This window comes from Perca flavescens, chromosome 8 (assembly GCF_004354835.1).
Source record: "Perca flavescens isolate YP-PL-M2 chromosome 8, PFLA_1.0, whole genome shotgun sequence".
In the NCBI taxonomy this organism is placed as follows: Eukaryota; Metazoa; Chordata; class Actinopteri; order Perciformes; family Percidae; genus Perca; species Perca flavescens.
Genome location: NC_041338.1, coordinates 5,823,260 through 5,843,259, shown reverse-complemented (window position 1 = coordinate 5,843,259; position 20,000 = coordinate 5,823,260). Strand labels below are relative to the sequence as shown.

Here is a 20,000-nt window from a genome sequence, read left to right as displayed (position 1 = left end):
TACAGTACTTGAGTAAATGTACTCAGTGACCACCACTGCAGTCCTTCAGAACAAAGTCATGGTTCTCACTACGTCGGACCAGGGTTTTGCACTCAAAAGGGCAACCACCTTCATCACTATATTCTCTATAATCATCTACTCTTTTATCACCGTATTTCTGGCTCTCTCCTGCTCTCTGTAGCTACTAGGGATCCACAATAAATCGCAATTTTATTGAAATTGCAATATAGACTAGTAAGTAAGTAAGTAAGTAAAGTTTATTTCTATAGCACATTTAAAAACAGCTCGCACTGACCAAAGTGCTGTACACTGTAAAATAAAAATAAAACACACGTACAAATCAGTAATTTAGGCTAAAAAGTACATCGAAAGACAAACACTTAATTACAAACTACTGCAATATCCAAATCGCAAGGAGGGAGGCAATATTTTTTAAAGGCAAAATATGTGTCTAACCATTCTGAATGAAGTATTGTGGGGCTGCAGAGAGATTCACTATATGACTACAGTACATTTGTATTTGTGTTTCAATGAAAATGATGATCCAAAACATTGATCTTTCCCTCCAATATCGTGAATCATATCGCAACATCAGTCAAAAATAATCTCAATTTCACATTTTCCCCATATCGTGCAGCCCTAGTAGCTACACCCATCTTGTTGTGTTCAACCATTGACTGAGTAAACCAGTGTCACCTGTCCATCTACCAGCTGCATATAAACATACACCAACATATAAAACTCCCACAGCGGACTGTTTTTCTGTCTGTCTGTCTGTCTGGCACCATCTCCCTCTCTCTCTGCTGGTTCAAACAAGGCTAGCAAGGTGACCCTGAATCACAGGCTGTGTGAGTGTGCGCGTACGTGTGTGCATCTATCAGTGTGTGTTTCACGTGCCTCTGTGAGCGCGCTTATCTGCACGCGTGTGTGTACAGTCCCAGTAATTAACACCAGCCACTAATGAAGTCCAGCTGCTCGGCAAGAGGACTGAGCGTGAGCCAAAATCTGCTAGAAATCACTCTCATCCCTCTCTCTCTCTCTCTCTCTCTCTCTCTCTCTCTCTCTCTCTCTCTCTCTCTCTCTCTCTCTCTCTCTCTCTCTCTCTCGACACACTCTCCTTCCATCTCTCACTCTCTGGCTTTATTCAACCTGATCCAGCCATCCACACCCACACTCTCACTTCATTTCACTCTATTGATCTGCATTCAGTTGTCTCTTTCTCCCTTCGCCTCTTCCCTCCATGTCCTCTGCACATTCTTTCCCTGCATCGGTCTGTTTCCCCTCCTACTGCTTTCCGTCAGTATGAATCTACTCAATTGATCTGTAATCGCCACTATTTCTGTCAACAGCTCGTTTTCTGGAAGTCTCCATTTCTCACTTACTATAGTGTCATTCTAGGCAATAGAATGAAGTACAGTATTGCTTTTTTACTGGCGTTTGTGTGTCTGTCCCTTCTTCACTCCATTAGGTTCCCCTCTATCCCATTATGTCACACTCACAAATCTGCTTTCTTCTGTTTCAGATTATTCCTCCTATTCCATATACAGAATAGCAGTGTTACTTTTTATAATGGCTATATTATTTCATACTGCATACATTTTAATAGACTTTACACTGTTTTATGTTTGGTCCGCTCTGTTTATGTATTCACATACATAAAATACATACACATACATGGACAGAACTCAATGAGAGCAAAACAAAATAAAATCCATTTCATACTAGTCCCAAAACTTTTACTAGCAGAGGACGAATACTGAAATATTTAAGTTCATTAAAAACATTTCCTCACCTAACTGTAGCACCAATCCAACCTGGTAATTCATAGGTTGCATTACCGATTACATTTCAAGGCGGATCCGAATCACGGGGTGAATACACAGCATTATTTTTCATTTTCAGAATAATCAGAAAAATGGGTTTCATGGCTCACCTGATCCGTTTCCTTTGTTCTTCATTGGCACGCAAATACTGGAAAGATCTATTACTGTGTTGTTAAAACACATGTTCTTTTAGCGTTCATGTTGTTGCTTAAAGCTCCTGAACACACAGAAGTCGGAAAAACTATTTCCCAACTTGGGAAAAGCGACCATCCGAGGAGCACTTGAATGCACCATTGGCCTTGATGGAATAGATAAATGTAAACAAGTGTAAGAATAAGAGATTCAAGGTTGAGGCCTGATTCTACAAGATGTGGGTCAGGATCTGCGGCTGCTTCTCATCTCTGACAGAGAACAGACAGTCAGGCAATCTGTAGTTTCTTTTTCAGATTTTGTTTTGGATATGACTTATTTCAATATTCTGAACAATGACCAATGTCTAAGCTGTCCTGTCTTGCTTCTCCTATCTTCATTTCATGCTCTCTTTTAAATAAAGATTCCGGTCAACCTACCCTGCTGCATTACATCATGATGCTTTGAAAAGGTTACAGCATGCTCATACACACAAATACAGAAGCAAACATAACCATAACACGTAAGCATGGACACACACAGGAATCTCACACACACACACACACACACACACACACACACACACACACACACACACACACACACACACACGGTTTTAACCTGCCGCACTTCATACATATCATACATGCATACAGTAGTTACATATCCTGTTCAAAGTCACAACCTGATTGCATTACTATACAGGCCCAAACTCTCTCCCACACACAGACTCTCACTCGCTACCAGCTGTGACAGATGTGCCTGTCACAGGAGAAAATGAATTCAGAATAGTTAGTGAATTAAGCAGGGAGTTAATTGTTGCTTGGCCCCTGTTTATGAAGCGCATAAAGGCAAAGCGCCTTGTTTGTCTTGTGACAATTAGCCAGCAGAGATAGAGAGGAAGCCTGTGTGTATATTAGTGTGTGAGTGTGTGCGTGTGTGTGTGTGTGTGTGTGTCTGTCTGTGTGTGTAATTGTCCTGTTCTCTTTAGCAGCTGGTGCAGCCACACCTGGACGGGTTGAGAGAGAGAGAGAGAGAGAGAGAGAGAGAGAGAGAGAGAGAGAGAGAGAGAGAGAGAGAGAGAGAGAGAGAGAGAGAGAAGAGGGGAATGCAAAGGGGGGTTTCAGGTACAGTATGGTATATAGCCTTCTATCTTTGGCCACCCACTCAAATACACACACACACACACACACACACACACACACACACACACACACACACACACACACACACACACACACACACACACACACACAGAGAGAGATGGCTAATAAAGACATCACTCACACAAAGCAGACAACTTCTATACAGGAGTTAAGATAGCTGATGTTGCATGTACAAATATTCTCACAGGCAAACATGAACATGACACACAAATGCTCTCTCTAACACACACACACACACACACACACACACACACACACACACACACACACACACACACACACACACACACACACACACACACACACACACACACACACACACACACACACACACACACACACACACACACACACATTCTGTGTTCTGATGCCTATCCTGGTTGGGTCTCTCCCAGTCTATTTGTCAGTGTGTCCTATTAGGTTTCCAAACAGCTTGTAATGACTGGTAATAAACAGCAGAAGAAGAAGAAGGTAAATCAAGCGAGAAGACGACAAAATGAGCTCTCCAGGGGACCACCATGCTCCTAGCCTACAAAACACACACACAAACACTAACAATTTCGTCTGTGTATTCATGCACAGTCGATAAAAAAAAAAAAAAAAAAAAAAAAAAAAAGACAATGGCAGGTTATGATAGGGACTGCTTTCTTTTAGGGGTGTCAGAGGAGGTTAGAGAAATATATAGAAAAAAGGATGACAGAGAAGGAGTGAAAATGTTAAGGAATGAACAATACATGGTGAGAAAATGGACTCTGCTAATAAATGATTTGTTTTATGAGAATGTAACACAGATAAAGCGACCCCTAAAAAATCTAACCCTTCTACACAGATTACCTGCAACCACAGATTGTGTGCGTAATGTTTTGTTCTTCCCGCTTGGAGGTCAGAAATGCACGCACTAAACGGATTTAAACTTGATTTCCATTCTCACTTCTGATGACGTACAGTGCAATTTTTTGCATTAAAACACTAGTCACTAAAGAGAAGACTAAGGTTATACTGGAGAGGTTCTAGTTAGGATAATGGGTATGTAAATGTGTAAATGTGAAGCAGAGTGATGCTGAAATAAGATCCCATATAGTCAAATTCCCTGAATGATTTAAGGTGAAGTATTTAAAAATGATTACAATATTCAGAAAAATAATCTTTTATTCTTTGGAAATTATTGAAGGCATGGAGATCGTGCCGCAAATGTAAAGCGCTGTTGTCATTTTACTTTTTTTAAATTACTAGATTTGCTACTTTACTGATAAGACTATGGGGGGGAATGATTCAATTGAGATAAATCTATTTCATTAAAGATTTTTGTATCTTCTTTTATTTACATATGCCTATATATGCCCCCTCTCATCTTTCATCTTCCCATCCTCTCTCTCTCTCTCTCTCTCTCTCTCTCTCTCTCTCTCTCTCTCTCTCTCTCTCTCTCTCTCTCTCTCTCCCTCTCTCGCTCTCTCTCCCTCTCTCTCTCTCTCTCTAATCCCTTGTCCCTTCATCATCACTCCCTCCCTCCCCCTGGTGTCACGGCTCGCTGGCTCCAGGTGGCGAGGGAGGGAGGGATGGAGGATGGGAGGAGGGGAGGGACGTAGGGAAGGATGGAGGGAGGGATGGAAGACAGGAGGAGGGGGATGTGCTGTCATCTGTTCCTATGTTCATACCATCACAGTGCAGACCAACATCCTGCTCAGTACTCTGCACAGTCACAATGTTTACAGATCTGCTTTTGAATCCTTTTTTTCCTCACTCCCATTATCTAAACATTACACTGAACTAACTGAAGGTTTTTACAGGACAACATGAACCAATAAGTGACTCAGGAGAGGACGTCGAAATGCCAAATAAACAAACACTCGATTGGGAATAATGTGGAAGATTAAATGTAAACTTTTCCATAAAGTAGCAGTATTAATGTCAGGTATGCTAGACTGAAATGGTGAGAATAACTTGCTTTATAGTGACTGCATTTGATTCAGTACTTGGTCACTCAAATAGAGATAGTTTGTCTGCTTTATTATCTAATTTGATTTTGTAACACATAACAGGCTTACTGTACGTACTACGCATTATTAAAAAAAATAATGTAATACATTTTCTTTCAATTCTTTACTAAATTGTCTGCTATGATAATTATTTTTCTTACAGCACCAGCTTATATTAAAATGACCATTGTTTTATTTTTCGTTGCTCACATACAGGTTACACATACAGTATGTCTTCCCATGTCATGCCAATAAAGCTAAATATAAGTATGGCATAACCAGTAATAGTAACATTACAGACACTGGCAGTAGTAGTATTAGTAGCGTCAGTACCAATGTGTTTGATGGGAGGTGCTGGGTGAGTGAAGGGTGTGTAAACAGCTTTTACTACTTCTGATTGTCCTTATGGGAACTCCAACTGATTAATGTGTTGAGAGTTAAGCACACTCCTCTGAGGAGATGCCATCGTCTGTGGAGCTAAAAACTCTTTCAGAAAGGACACTTGTGCCTGGGACAGTTTGACAAGCCGTCGACTGCAACATACTTTCGGTTCAGGGAAATATTGAAATTCTCCTGTTCACGCTCATATTTGTGAAATGCTACACTCTGAAATCAGTTTCCGGTATGACCGGTAAGCCCCAGGAAAAATAAGTGAAGCGCTTTCTTCAGTCTGGAGCATTAGTAGAGACATAGTCACGAACCAACAACACAGATTGTAGAGTAGTCTGTAGCTTATTATATCAGGTGCAGCAGGGCAGAAGAGAACAACAATGTTGCTAGCCGGTGGCAAGGACTCACACATGCACGCACAGGCAAACACACACACACACACACACACACACACACACACACACACACACACACACACACACACGAGTGAACCCTCAACCACATTATCCACCTCCATTGACTCTAAAAGCTTCTTATTCGCCTCATTAAGTCTTCAGTGACACAAAGTAACCACACCAGACCCTGCGTACTACCACATGCACATACATAAAGATAGGTGTGTGGGTGGGTGGGTGTGTGTGTGTGTGTGTGAGTGGAGGGGCACTAGGAAGCACAGAAAGATGTGTGCACAGACACACAGCAGCCCTTGGGGCGGCTGTTTAGACAGCAGACCGACATTACTAGTCAAGCGCATCACAGATTTGACTGCAGGCTAATAGACGGGCTGAATGCAGGATGACTGTTCTGAACTGGCAGATCGGTGCAACCTCAAGGAACAGAATTAAAGTGAACTGAGTTGATTTAATGCTTTACTCCACACAGTTTTTGGTCTGCTAAGGTGAAACTGAAAAGTGAACGTGCTCGTGATGGAAGAAAAAAAAAAAAAGATATCAGCTCCAGCATTTTCAAAAGGGTATATTCAGAGTGAACTGATACCGACCCTGGCCGTGTGCATGTATTCTAGTCAACAAGAACACAGTTTAAAAAGTATGAATGTGAATAGGGAAGGCTACCTAACACTATTAGAGTGCATTGATGTAAATAGGTAAGTAAAGCTCATGCTGAGGACACATCATTAGCCGCAACACTCCATGGGGAGCACTTAGATCCAGGTGAGTGGCCACTCGATACCTCCAAGGCATCTGTGTGTGTGCGTGTGTGTGCGTGTGTGCGCGTGTGTGTGTGCGTGTGTGTGTGTGTGAAGTGGTGGGAAGGACAATGAAGCATGCAGCTAGCAGCAGGGATTGGGGTGAATGAGGAGGTGAGGTGAGGGGTAGTTGTGCAAAGATTCGCCTTAAACGTGTCAAATTCAAAATCATCCCCAAGGGAAACAGTTGAATACAGTTTATAGTGTTTTTGTTATGCACATTGATTTCTGGGAAAATTGCGTGACTTTTAGCGTGACTTAAGCTGTTTCCAAGTTCCTCCACATCATGCAATGTGGCTTTTGCACATAGTTGCTGACAATATGGGATTAGCCAATATCTTGTGTTCAATAATAAAAGAATGAAAGCTAATACATACTGAATAGTAATCTATATATATATATATATATATATATATATATATATATATATATATATATACATATACATACATACATACATACATAGATATTTAAAAAAAATCTGGAGAATGAAATGCTGATGGGCAGGCAGTGAGACAGCACAATGCTGCCTTGCTCATAGTGCGAGCTAAGGAGACAGAAAGGGGACAAACCTGGCCGACAGGTGGGCTCTTCTACGGGCCATCCAATAGGCAGGTGGGGGGGAGAGCGGAGGAGAGAATGGGCAGGGTTAGTAATACGTAGTGTGAACGTGGTGTGAGTGGGGGTGGCAACAAGTTGATTTATAACTTGATAGTGAACACAACATGAACGGGTTTGGAGAAGAGCCATTTCTCCTCCGTTGTATCGCAGACAATTGTATCTGACAAGAGCTAGTAAAAAAGCCTCTCTTTGCAACCTTTAATTAATGCCACGTCACAAAGTGAAAGTCAGAAAATATAAACCTATTTCTTGAATGACATAACATTGCTGTTTAGTTCTGTGGTGCTGCTATGGCCTAAAACTGTAGAATACTTCCCACACTCTCAGCAGCTACGGCATAACTACGGTGACACCTTGACGCGGACGTATAATTAAGACGTAAAGCCGACTTCTTAGTGATGGACAGAAAGGACATAAACAAAAAGAGGAAGGGGAGTTTGTGAAAGAGGAAAGGGAATTGATGGTTGGGGCAGGACATGTAACCAAAAGTATTAAATAAAGAGAGAGAGAGAGAGAGAGAGAGAGAGAGAGATGGTGTATAGTGTCAGATCAAAGTAAGGGCTACAGTCAGTATGCTAATGGGAAGATAGCATGCTGTGTGTGGCTCTTTGTGCGCACACGCAGCACGCGTTTGGTGAAGACACACATATTAAGCATGTTTGGTTGTGTGTGTGTGTGTGTGTGTGTGAGAGAGAGACAGAAAGTGAGCAAGTGTGTGTGTGTGTGTGTGTGTGTGTGTCTACATGTGTTTGAGAAGTGAGGTCTCATGCTGTGAAATCTAGACTAAGGTGATTAGTAAAGCATTAGTGGCTGCATGCAACACTCAGAACATGCTGTCAAGGACCTTATTTAGGGGTGTGTGTGTGTGTGTGTGTGTGTGTGTGTGTGTGTGTGTGTGTGTGTGTGTGTGGTCCTCACAAAGACTCAATTTTGAGTGTACACTTTCAGAAGCAGGACACCTTTGCAAAGTGAGCACATTCTCATTGGTCACCCCTTAAGTAATTAAGTAGGTCCCAGTCAGGATTTCTTTATCATCTTGCATTGGTATAATTTAAAAGGTGTATAACAAATTAGTGTTTATATTTGTGGTTTGCTTTAAAACCACAAAGCTGGATGTCATAGTTTACCTGCTTTCTTTGTGCCGTTACATGACTGCAAGTGATTAACCTGATCTACATTCAACATCACAACAGGGACAGGTAGGAGTACACACACACACACACACACACACACACACACACACACACACACACACACACACACGTTTAGTTGCACACCAAGTCTTTACTTCACATTATCACACAGGGAAGAAAGTTCTTCATGATGTGCAGCTGCACAGCAGAAAACAATAAAGCCTGCCAAAAATCGCTGCGGTGTGGTCCAAGGAGAAATGCACACATACACACACAAACAACTACACATATACATACAATGAGAGGAGGGGGCAGAAATGTTACAAAGAAAAAAACAAAGGAGGCATGCTAAAAAACTAAACCGCACATTATAAAATAGGGAACTACTGCATTCCTATATGATCATGCCAAGTCTAGGTGAGGATGATACAGAGCAAAAAAAAAGAAAAAACTAAATATATACATTTGGATGGTACAGGTGATTTAATTGGGCCACAGATACACAGACAGGGCAGATAAAAACCCTGAAGTTTACAGTCATCCCTCTTTTTAAGTGCCGCCCTCCACCACCCTCCGCTCTGCCTCTTTCTTTTTTTTTTTTACTGTCGTCTCATCTCTGCACTAACCCCCCTCGCATCTCCTCCTCCCATGAAGTCCCCCCACCCACCCCAGTGTGCCCAGCCAAAAACACAAATAAATACTTTCTACATTCTCTACTCATCTCTACTTCTTCAAGCTCTCCCTCCCCATTCCCACCTGCTCAGCAGTGTCGAGGCCTAGAAAAACCGAATACACACAGCTCTGTAATTATATACACCCCCACCCACCCACACACACACACACACACACACACACACACACACACACACACACAGTGGAGTAGAGGAGAGACTGACTGCTAACTATTCACTGATAATGGTAAAAAATGGTAGTTATACATGTATAACTGATAAAATGCTTAGTTATTAAAGTTATTTTTTCTGGATTTCTTAATGAAATTTGTACATATTAAACTGTATTTAAAGGCACATACAGGATATGTATTGCACTCACCCTTTGTCTCACACACAAAAGCACCAAACAATTCTCAAATGGCAAGCTGGTACCCAAGGCAAAAATTGATAACCTTATTTCTCTCTCTATCTCTCCTCAGTGTGTGGGAGATGGACTTAGGCTTTGTGTGTGTGTGTGTGTGTGTGTGTGTGTGTGTGTGTGTGTGTGTGTGTTTTACCAAGTGTGGGCACTACCAGTGTACTAGCATTATTGAGTGTTCAAAAACAATGTGGTTCTGCCATGCACTGGAACTTTTATTCTTGTATTTTTACATAATTTTATTAGCTGCTCTTTAATGTTTTATGAAAACTACTTTGAATTGCGTGTTGCTGAAATGTGCTGTAGAAATAAAGTTGCCTTGCCCAACAACCCCCAGCTTGTCAGTCAGTCACCAGGGCATAGAGAACCCTGTTGTGCCTGCCTTTGTAACTGCACCGTGACTGCTTTCGGCTCGCCATTATATTACAGAATATTGCACCAAACGGTGTCTGCGTGGAGTTTTAAAAAGTATAACCATGTGTCTCGGATCCCCGCTCTCTGACAACACGCAGGAAGAACAGATATGCTCGCGCTTACGCGCTCTCAGCAACCGAAATTTGCCACCGTTTGATTTAACGTGAATCGGTACTCGGTAGTACTGAAAAAAGTACAGAGTTTGGTACCCAACCCAAGCAATCACTTAATATGAGTTTGTATTTCTATAGTGCTAGGGATGTTGATGTCACAGTTTGGTGAATTCTGGGTATTTCAGGGGTAAATCCTGTAACCCTAATCCTGGTGACTAGGTGATATTTATGTGTACATTTGGGGCTTTAAGACAAAACAGCTGCACACCTGTTAGGAGCTTCTCTCATTGTTTTCAGTTTAACCATCACATCGAAATGTGACATGTGTACTGGCTGAAGCTGCAAGCCAGAAAAAAAGAATCAACACTGGAGAGCTATCCATATAAGCTAGCTAGTTGCAGTTGCTACTTTGCTTCACATACATCATCATTAACTGACCACAAGCACAACGCTTTACACACAAGTGCACATAGTACAGACCGCCTACAGCGGAGTGATGCCTGCCTTTACATGACAACACCTTGTAAAGCCCTATAATAGATTCAGAATCTGCCAAAATGGTGAACAAGCCAAGAGGGACACTACTCAACTGTTAATTTCTTTGTGCCCCTTTAACCTTTTGCATAATTTCTCTTTCCCTCCCATCTTGTCTCCCTTTCCTCAGTCTCTTCCTCTCTCCATGTCTCTGCCTCTAGAGCAGAGCATTGACCACATGGTGCTTTAATTAAATTGTGCGTTGTGTTAGAGCCAGGGCTAGCGGGAAAACACACCGGCTGTGACTTTACCATCACAGTAAAGCCGAAACTGGGCTGAGAACCAGTGGCATTTTCAGGGTCTCTTCTTTAAATGTAAAGTCTTAAGCATGTGTGTGGTGCAGACTTTCAGTTCTACATCATGAAAAGCAAATTGCTATGTTATTTTCACACTAGATGTTCAAAATGGCAGACGATATGATTTGTTATTTATATATTTTCTGTCACCTAATGAGCAACTTCCTCTCTTCAACCATAATAATGTGCTCCTTCTTTATTGACCAATATTTGCACCAACACTTGACCAGAATAAGTGTTTCCTGAAAGCCACTGGCATCATTATTTGTTTCCTGGGTTTTCCAGGTTAGAAATAATTGTTTGAATACATCATCAGGCTTTTATTTTTATTTGGTGACACGTAAGTGTAATACTCCTGTCTTTGAAACAAATTAAAAGGCAATTAGTAAATATGTTTTGGTAAAAACTAACTTCACCTAACTGTGGACCAGTGATACTTGTGAGGATTCCTCCTCAGCGCTATGGATTCCTCTCTAGACTTCTCACTTTGACCATCTCTTCCTTTATCTGCTTGAATGTTGTCTCTCTGTCTCTTCCTGACAGCGTAATTAACAGGACCGTAGGGTGCACCATGTATTACCCATGGAGCAATGTGACAGTCACAATACTGGCCTCGATAAGCTAAACTCCCTCCTCTCTGCTCCCTCAACCAGTCGAAACGCGTCGTGGTCACTGACTGGGAGGCAGACTGCTTCACATTTAATGTTATTTTAGATGTTCCTCTTCGCGCATATTTTTCAGCGGCACACAAACAGGCAGACAGGCAGTCTCATGCCTTAGGGTGTTTCACTGAACCATGTGAGAATATCACAAGTGACACAAGCACACCTGCCAGTGGTAGAGTTATAGAATGTGAGAGCTGATGATAAAACATGCATGTGTGTCCTGATGAGACTAGTAGACAGGCAGTGACACCTCCCCAAAGGTGACAATGGGGGTTGTCATAAATGAAAAAAAGAGGATTAAGGTGAGGAAGAGAACTGAATGAGAAGAAGAGAAGAATTTGACGAGGTAACACTTTCAAACCATCACATATTGTGCCTCTGTTGTTAGGAACTTGTCTTGTAGCCAGATACACTATATCCAAATGTTGTCTACCAGTTGACAACAATTGCATTTGAGTTAATCAATAGAAAAATGGAATACTGCTTAACGGAAGAATTAAACGTCTGAGCTATTATTCGTGTGCACTTGTCACCTGATTATATGTTAAAGCGAGGAGAGAACAGAGCTCAAGAAAATGAAAGACCTACAGTGAAGGCGAGAAAATGAAAGATGACAGAGAAATGACCATCTTATTTTTGATCTCGTAGTTTTGGCACCACCAAAAAGATATAGCAAAGTTCTTTCTTTTTAGTATCTGCTTTTTCGTAGGATGGGGGTGGGTAGGGTTGTAGGAAATGTAATAATAGGAACTGGGCAAGCTCTTGGAAATAATCCGCATCGATTTCATAATTAATCTGTGCTAGGTTTTCACACAATTAGCATGTTAATTAACCCAAACGTGCCACCACGCGGCATATTTGTGTGTGTGTGTGTGTGTGTGTGTGTGTGTGTGTGTGTGTGTGTGTGTGTGTGTGTGTGTGTGTGTGTGTGTGTGTGTGTGTGTGTGTGTGTGTGTGTGTGTGTGTGTGTGTGTGTGTGTGTGTGTGTAGGGGATCCAGGAAAAAGGAGGAAAAGACATAAGCAAAGAAGGACCAGAAGACAAAAGGATGACAAAAACGGAAATAATGAAATGGGAGTTGCTTCAGTAATGCAGTGAAGAGGTTAGGTAAAAGACAAAAGAAGGGTAAAAAAAGGTAGAAACTATACTCAGATTTAGGACTGGGCCATATATTCATATATCGGACTGGATTTTGCCTGAGATTTTGTAATATGTAATATGTAATTGTTGTCTTTTCCTGGTTTCACAGACTGAATACTTTGTGAACTTACCAGACTGTTCAAGCTGTTCTATTATTTGCCTCTACCCACTTTGATTTTCTCCATATCGCCCAGCCCCACTTAGTGTGTGTTCCTTTATGTGTGCATGTGTAGGAGAGTGTGTCCGTGCTTTTGTGCATCTGTGATAGTGTGTGTGAGACAGAATGTATGACTGTGTGTGTGTGTGTGTGTGTGTGTGTGTGTGTGTGTTCCATGGGGAAAAGAAGTAAAAGTTACTCCAGCTGTACTTCTGTTTCAACTCTCTCATCTCTAACATCTCCAGACATTACTAGATGACTCAGAGCGATGTCAGCATTCACACACACACACACACACACACACACGTTTGTTGCTCAGAACAACTCGCAGGTCCACCTCGTTAATCTCCATGACGACAGAGATGCTAAGGCAGCAAATAGCAGCGAAGTGAAAACACTGCCACAGGGGAAGCTTATAAAAGAACACTTTAAACTACAGAGGTAGTTGTTAGTTAAACAGAACTTTCTAGTTAAACATGCTCCACCTATAATAACTGAACTCACAAACAAGTTTGTAACACCTTTTCTGAGCCCGATAATGGGACCAAAATGATGAAGCATTACACTTCTATAGCCTTTGAGCACAAATACAAATACTGAATTTAACTTTGAGCGGCTAATACTTTTGTAAAAATGTAAAGTTATACAAAATGTGTCTATATACTCTTACAACCTCACTCCTTAAAATCCAGTACAATGGTGATAGCCAAAATACAACAGTGCTACATGTTACACGGTTTTATCTACTAAAATGATACAGTATATAGAACCATGGGTAACTTTGACTCTCCTCAGTGTTAACTCCCCACACCTGCAGCAGCATCAGAGCATCACATGCTATGTGGCATTTGGACTTCTTCCAGGCCAAGCTATAAAACACTCCCACTGAGTGGTGAATAGCCAGGTGTTTAACGTTAGGAGTGAATATCTGAAACTTGTCACTGTGGCTCCTGAAAGATGTCCCTACTTTTACACTGAGTGTATCAAGTTTTATCGGTAACGTTGAGTGGTTTCTAAGTCAAGTAATCCAACCCTCAGAGGTGTAGCCAAGTGGTAAATTGCACAGCAGCTGGTCCAGGCAGGTCACAAGTCAAAAAGAGCTCTTCATTTCACCTGTCGGTCTCCCACCTCTGTATGTGTGTGTGTGTGTGTGTGTGTGTGTGTGTGTGTGTGTGTGTGTGTGTGTGTGTGTGTGTGTGTGTGTTGCTCTGGCTAGCTGCTGTATGTGCTAGCGTTTATATTAAACGTGTGAGGGGAGAACACAATTGCAATGGTTGTGGTGTTAAACCAATAGAAAAAGAAAAAAAAAAAAAACAAGGAGACAGTCACAGTACCCGAAATGCAATATCAACATTTGAGAGACACACACACACACACACACACACACACACACACACACACACACACACACACACACACACACACACACACACACACACACACACACACACACACACACACACACACACACACACACACACACACACACACACACACACACACACACACACACACACACACACAGAAGAGTATAACACAGAGTGGAAGAGCTGCGCCTCACTCACCGATCATGTGATTAGCGACATGAATCTGAATCTCCCTTTCCGTCTCAAACGTCATTTGGCATTTAATACACTGGTAGGTCTTTTTCTGGAAGATAAAGATAACAGAAACACAGAGGAATATTTTCTTTCATGTAAAATAAAAGTTAAAAAAACACAGAAAAATAACATCACATTTCAGTATCTAAAATACACCAATATATTAAGTTTAATAGAAGATTGAGTTTGAAAGAAGTATGATATTTTGTGGGGGAAAAAAGTTTTATAGACAAATGGAAAGCTCTTTGTGATTTATTTTGTTGATCGGCACATTGTATTTAATCATAGTGTAGTCATAGAAATAATTTAGCTATAAATAGAGAGAAAATAAACCCTCTCAAGAATGGCTCAAGATTGAAAAGGGTATACAAACATTTTGTAGTGATGGCTAGTAAAAAAGTCAAGGATAAGAAAATCTTTAAAAAAACAAAACAATTAAAAGACATTTTGTCCCCACAAAGTCTCACACTAATCAAGCAACAATGACTACGTTTACAAGCTGTCAATTTTGGGGTTATGGTCGGGTTAAGGTCACTGTTCGGGTTTCTGAAACAGTCGGAATAACCTGCTTACATGCGTGAGCAGAGAGAGAGTTACTCCTGTATACGTGGAGTTTGTAATCAATTGGCAATATCCCGATGTAAACGGCGACGCACGGTTAGCGTCTGGACGTACGGACAAACCCTGCTTTGCGTAACTTTTCGGTGACCTTCTTATAAATCTCACTATCTCGGTACTTTCTGCCATCAACAAAAGACATATTCATGGTTTTCACCACACTAATAAAGAAATTGGTTCGTCTCGCCATGTTTACCCATAGTGTTTACCTCTACTTCTTGTTTACTTCCGGTATACTGCGCGCAGGTTTTCTGGTGCATACAAGAAGTTTCTCTACTCAAAAGACCAAGATTCCTCGCGAATAGAACATGCGCAGAACACAAATCAATGTTCCTTTTGATGGGGATATGCAGATACGCGTTTACATGACCAAAATTTCGGGTTAGAAAAGGGGTAACCCAGGTATCATTTTCGGGTTTTTAAAAACAGGAATATGAGCATATTCGTGTTTTTGCCGGTGTTTACATGGCCGTACGCGACCGGGTTATTGCTAATATTCCGGTTTTGAACGGGTTATTGGCTGCTTGTAAACGTAGTCAATGAAAGTCCAAGTCTTTGGAGATTTTGTGAAAGGAAGACAAAGTATACGCACGCACGATCGCACGCTTGATCGCTTGCACGCACACACGCACGCGCACGCACACGCACACGCACACACACACACGTAAGACCTCTGCAGTGGAAGAGACAGAAATTAATAAGGGAGGGAGTGAACAGGAGAAAGATTAAGGGAAGAAGCAATAAAACAGAAACAGAGGGAAGGAGTGTCAAAGAAAAGAGGACACGAGAGAAAGAAAGAGATCCAGAAAGAGACAGAGAAACAAGGGTGAGAGACACAGAAACAAAGAGAGAGAGAGAGAAGCAGAGGCTCTGCTTATCCATTCATAGCACACAGCAATCACTCATGCACAAACACATACAAAATACACAAAGGCCCCACTTCCACTATCTCTCTGCTGCTTCAGCCTGTGGTCCACACACACACACACACACACACACACACACACACAGACACACACACACACACACACACACACACACACACACACACACACACACACACACACACACACACACACACACACACACACACACACACACACACACACACACACACACAAATCCTATTTTGTCTGCTTTGTGCTGTTAGACTAAGCAGAAACAAAGGTGCAGGTAAGACAGAGGGTCCCTGGGAACTGCTTCTAACACACACACACAGTTGCAAGCACACACTCTCACACACATAGACACGCGGCAAGTCCCGGGGAGCCTGACTGTCAATATCAAGTAGAGCGAACAGCTCCCACAATGCCTCAGCACGCCCCAGCCGCAGGACCCAGTGGGGCTCAGCTGACACACACCGACATACACACAGGCACATGTATGCAAGCTACAGACACAAAAGCAGCAGCACGCACCAACACTTCCCACACACGACTCACGCAAACATACAGTTCAGCAGGATTGTGGAGTCTCCTTCACTCCTGAAAATGTTTCCCTCTGTTAAATGCCATTTTTGATATTTTTTTGTTATTTCAAATACAGTACTGCCCACAATTGCATTGTGTAATGTTTTAAGGAGACTGTCGTGCCTGGGTGCTACGGTGGATTCCCTACCAAAGCTTACCCATAACGCAGTCGGCAAACGAATAACTACAAGCGGCTTTACGCCTCACACACCAATCATCTTTCATTCATAAATTGTTATGACGTATCTGGTTGATGGTGTGGTCCTTGTTGCTTTTGAGGAGCACAACAGAGATATTAACATGTAAGATGTAAATCTGATTGTAGTTTTCAGTATTTGAGTAGATACTTTTTAATTTTAAGTTTTTCTTTTTCTTAGATCTGTTCACATTAACAAACTCCCTCCTCACGTTAGTGAAAGGCAAAGACCTGGTTTAAGAAGAAAGTTTCATCAACAATTTGCACAAAAGTCTCATCTCAGCCTATCCTGTCTCACCTTGGGTGCAGGTGAAGCCTCAGCCTTCTTTCCTGCCGCACTGGTTTCAGGGCTGACCTCAGGGTGATCTGTCTGGACGTGACTCTCTAAGTCCTCCACGCTTTCAAACTTCACTCCACACTCCGGACACCTCAGCCCGGCCATGGCCTTCTCTCCCTGCGTGTCCCCAGGCGTGGCAGCTCCTCCCTGGTTGGGGCTCTGGCCGTTCGTACCCCTGATTTGATTGGACATTTGATTTGTTTTAGATGATTTCAGTGATCAAAAAAACTTCCGCTAAACAAAGCTTTGGCTTGTCCCATCTCAGCTCAACACAAGCTTCCTGCCCTTTACGGCTCCAGTAACTGGACAAGGGGCAGCAAGCAAGCAATGCACCCAAATCCAAGCTTCCAAGTATCCAAGTATGCAATATTGGGTGTTATATATGTGAGAGGGAATTAATCATGTTCATCATTTTTATAATTCTCTTGTAGTGTACCTATGTGCTACTGTTGGTTAACAACTGATTAAGTTACAGTATGTATTGTTGACTTAAGTATGTCTATAATACACGCCAGTATCCACAGGGTTGATAAGTTGGCTACCCACCTACTCATGCAGCCGGCACAGAGGCCATAAGGCAGACCGTTAACATCCAGCTTCACCAGCTCCCCTTTGTTCTTGAACTCTTTTAGGCAGAAGGCGCATTTATACAACTTGTGCTGCTGCAGCTGCCCGTTAGGGGATGAAGAGGCTGAACCGTTCCCTCCGCCTATTCCTCCATTCCCACCTCCTCCTCCTCCAGTGCCTCCAAGTGCAGAACCAGTGGAGAGCTTCTGCATGTGGAAGGTGCCGTGGATCTTCAGCTCCAGGGTGGAGGTGACGGTCTGCATGCAGACCACGCAGCGGAAGCCGGTGAGGGAGTTGCGGAGGTCGGGGTGCATCTGGCAATGCTCTATAAACTCCTCCTCACTCTGCAGGGGCATCTTACAGATTCGACAGGTACCTGTGTCCAGGCTCTTACTGTGGGTCACCTGCAGAGAGGGAATATACACGGAAAGTATGAACACAATGACGCACAAAGTAGTGAGAAATGATACCTTTTATGAAAGCACGGAAGCATAAACAAAGACATACAAAGACACTGCTGCTGTAATAACTGCCTGTAGCTGCATTACACAATACATTTTTGGAATATTTTTCCTGTAGTGTGGTACAGCACAAATTGCCTCTCTTAGGACAATTTAACATTCTAATTTCAGAGCATCCAAAGAAGTTTCAGGATCAAAAGACAGATACACAGACAGAAAGCAACAACAAAGTCACACAAGAGAAAAAGCAAAAAAACCAAACAAAAAAAGTGTGTCTACACACAGATGCTGTGTTGTTATACCTGTGAGGGTATCCTGACTGCATTTGTTGCCTCCATATAGACATCCAAATGACATGCTGAAGCGTGGATACCTCAAAAGCCACGCACATAGCCACACAAATTTACAGGCTGGAACCCAGGAAAAGTGGAAGTACCTTGTGTTCAGTGAGGGTTAGCAGAGAGGGGAAACGCTCGCCACATATTGGACACATGTAGTGTTTGGCAGGGCCGCGATGCGTCTGAGCGTGCTCACGAAGCCCGTTCTCCGAGAAGAATGTTCTGGAGCACACGTTGCATTTGTGGTTCCCCTTGATGAAGTCCGCCTTCTTCTTTCGAGAACCTGGTGTATGAAATTACTTTTATCATCATCATAGAAATTATTTATATCCTGTAATAAACTGTAAAATGTAATTTCTTTAAAAAAAAAAAATCCTTCAAAACAAGCAGTTGACCAAAGATTACCAGCGTCATCTTCTCCCGGTCGGATGTTGTGGTCACGCAGCCGGTGGTTCTGTAGAAGCGACTCCATGGTGTAGGCCGCGCCGCAGATATCACAGGCATACATGGGCTCTGAATTGTCCAGCTCCTCCTCCCCCCCGCTGGCCTCATGGCTGTTGACCGTGTCTCCTCCCTGGCCAGCTCCTCCCACAGCGGCACTCTTCAGCAACATGTTCTGCAGATCGGCCTGTTCAGCGGCCGCCACCGTTGCCCTTTCAGCACCTGCTGCACCTCCACTGCCACCGCTGCCTCCTCCTCCTCCTCCTCCTCCTCCTCCTCCTCCTCCTCGCTTGGAGGACTGTGCCAGCCCGTTGGGCGTCCCGTTTTGACTGCCACCGCTCCCCGTACCACCTCCGTTGCCGGTAATGTTGCCACCATCAAAGAGGCAGTGCTTCTCCCTCAGGTGTCTCTCCAGCAGTGACATGGCTTGGAAAGCTTTGCCGCAGAAGCGACACGTAAACTTCTTGCTGTGTGTGGTGATGTGGCATTGGAGCTCCACCTCTGATCCAAACGTCTCTCCGCAGAAGATGCACTTCCGGGGCTTGAGTCCTGTGAGACAGAAGTCAGATCAAGATTTGCAGATTCAAGCCCGATCTACCCGACATGACTGCTGTCAAGTAAACACTGTACCGACTCAATCCAATCCAATCCATTTTATTTATATAGCACATTTAAAAAACAAAAGGTTTACAAAGTGCTGACCAACATAGAAACGCATATTAAAAACACATAGAACACATAAAACAACATAAGACCACACAGTTGTCATGCTGGGTTAAAAGCCAAGGAATACAAGTGAGTTTTAAGAAGGGATTTAAAAGATTCGGGGCCAATTTGACCTGTGGAAGTAGCTCATTCCACAGTCTAGGCGCTGCAGATGAAATAGTGCGGTCGCCCCTGTTTTTTAACCTGGTTTTTGGAGCGACCAGCCAAAATTGATCAGTAGACCTAAGTGACCGTGAGGGGGTGTAAACTTGTAAGAGGTCTAAGATGTAGCGAGGTGCCAACCCATTCAGTGATTTAAAAACAAACAATAAGATCTTAAAGTGTATTCTAAAATGGACCGGGAGCCAACGTAGCGAGGCCAGGACTGGTGTTATGTGTTCATGCTTGCGAG

General features: G+C 42.7%; 1 protein-coding gene across 1 annotated transcript in view; it reads right to left on the bottom strand.

Annotated features, from left to right (window-relative positions):
• Nucleotides 1-20,000, bottom strand: part of znf423 (zinc finger protein 423) — a 167,392-nt gene that overhangs the window by 62,981 nt on the left and 84,411 nt on the right. Inside the window, exons 14-18 of the mRNA XM_028585597.1 lie at nucleotides 18,848-19,432; nucleotides 18,541-18,725; nucleotides 17,623-18,047; nucleotides 17,038-17,251; nucleotides 14,421-14,505 (exon numbers count right to left, since the gene is read on the bottom strand). Of these exons, the coding sequence (XP_028441398.1) occupies nucleotides 14,421-14,505; nucleotides 17,038-17,251; nucleotides 17,623-18,047; nucleotides 18,541-18,725; nucleotides 18,848-19,432 (1,494 nt within the window). The remainder of the gene's footprint in view (nucleotides 1-14,420; nucleotides 14,506-17,037; nucleotides 17,252-17,622; nucleotides 18,048-18,540; nucleotides 18,726-18,847; nucleotides 19,433-20,000) is intronic.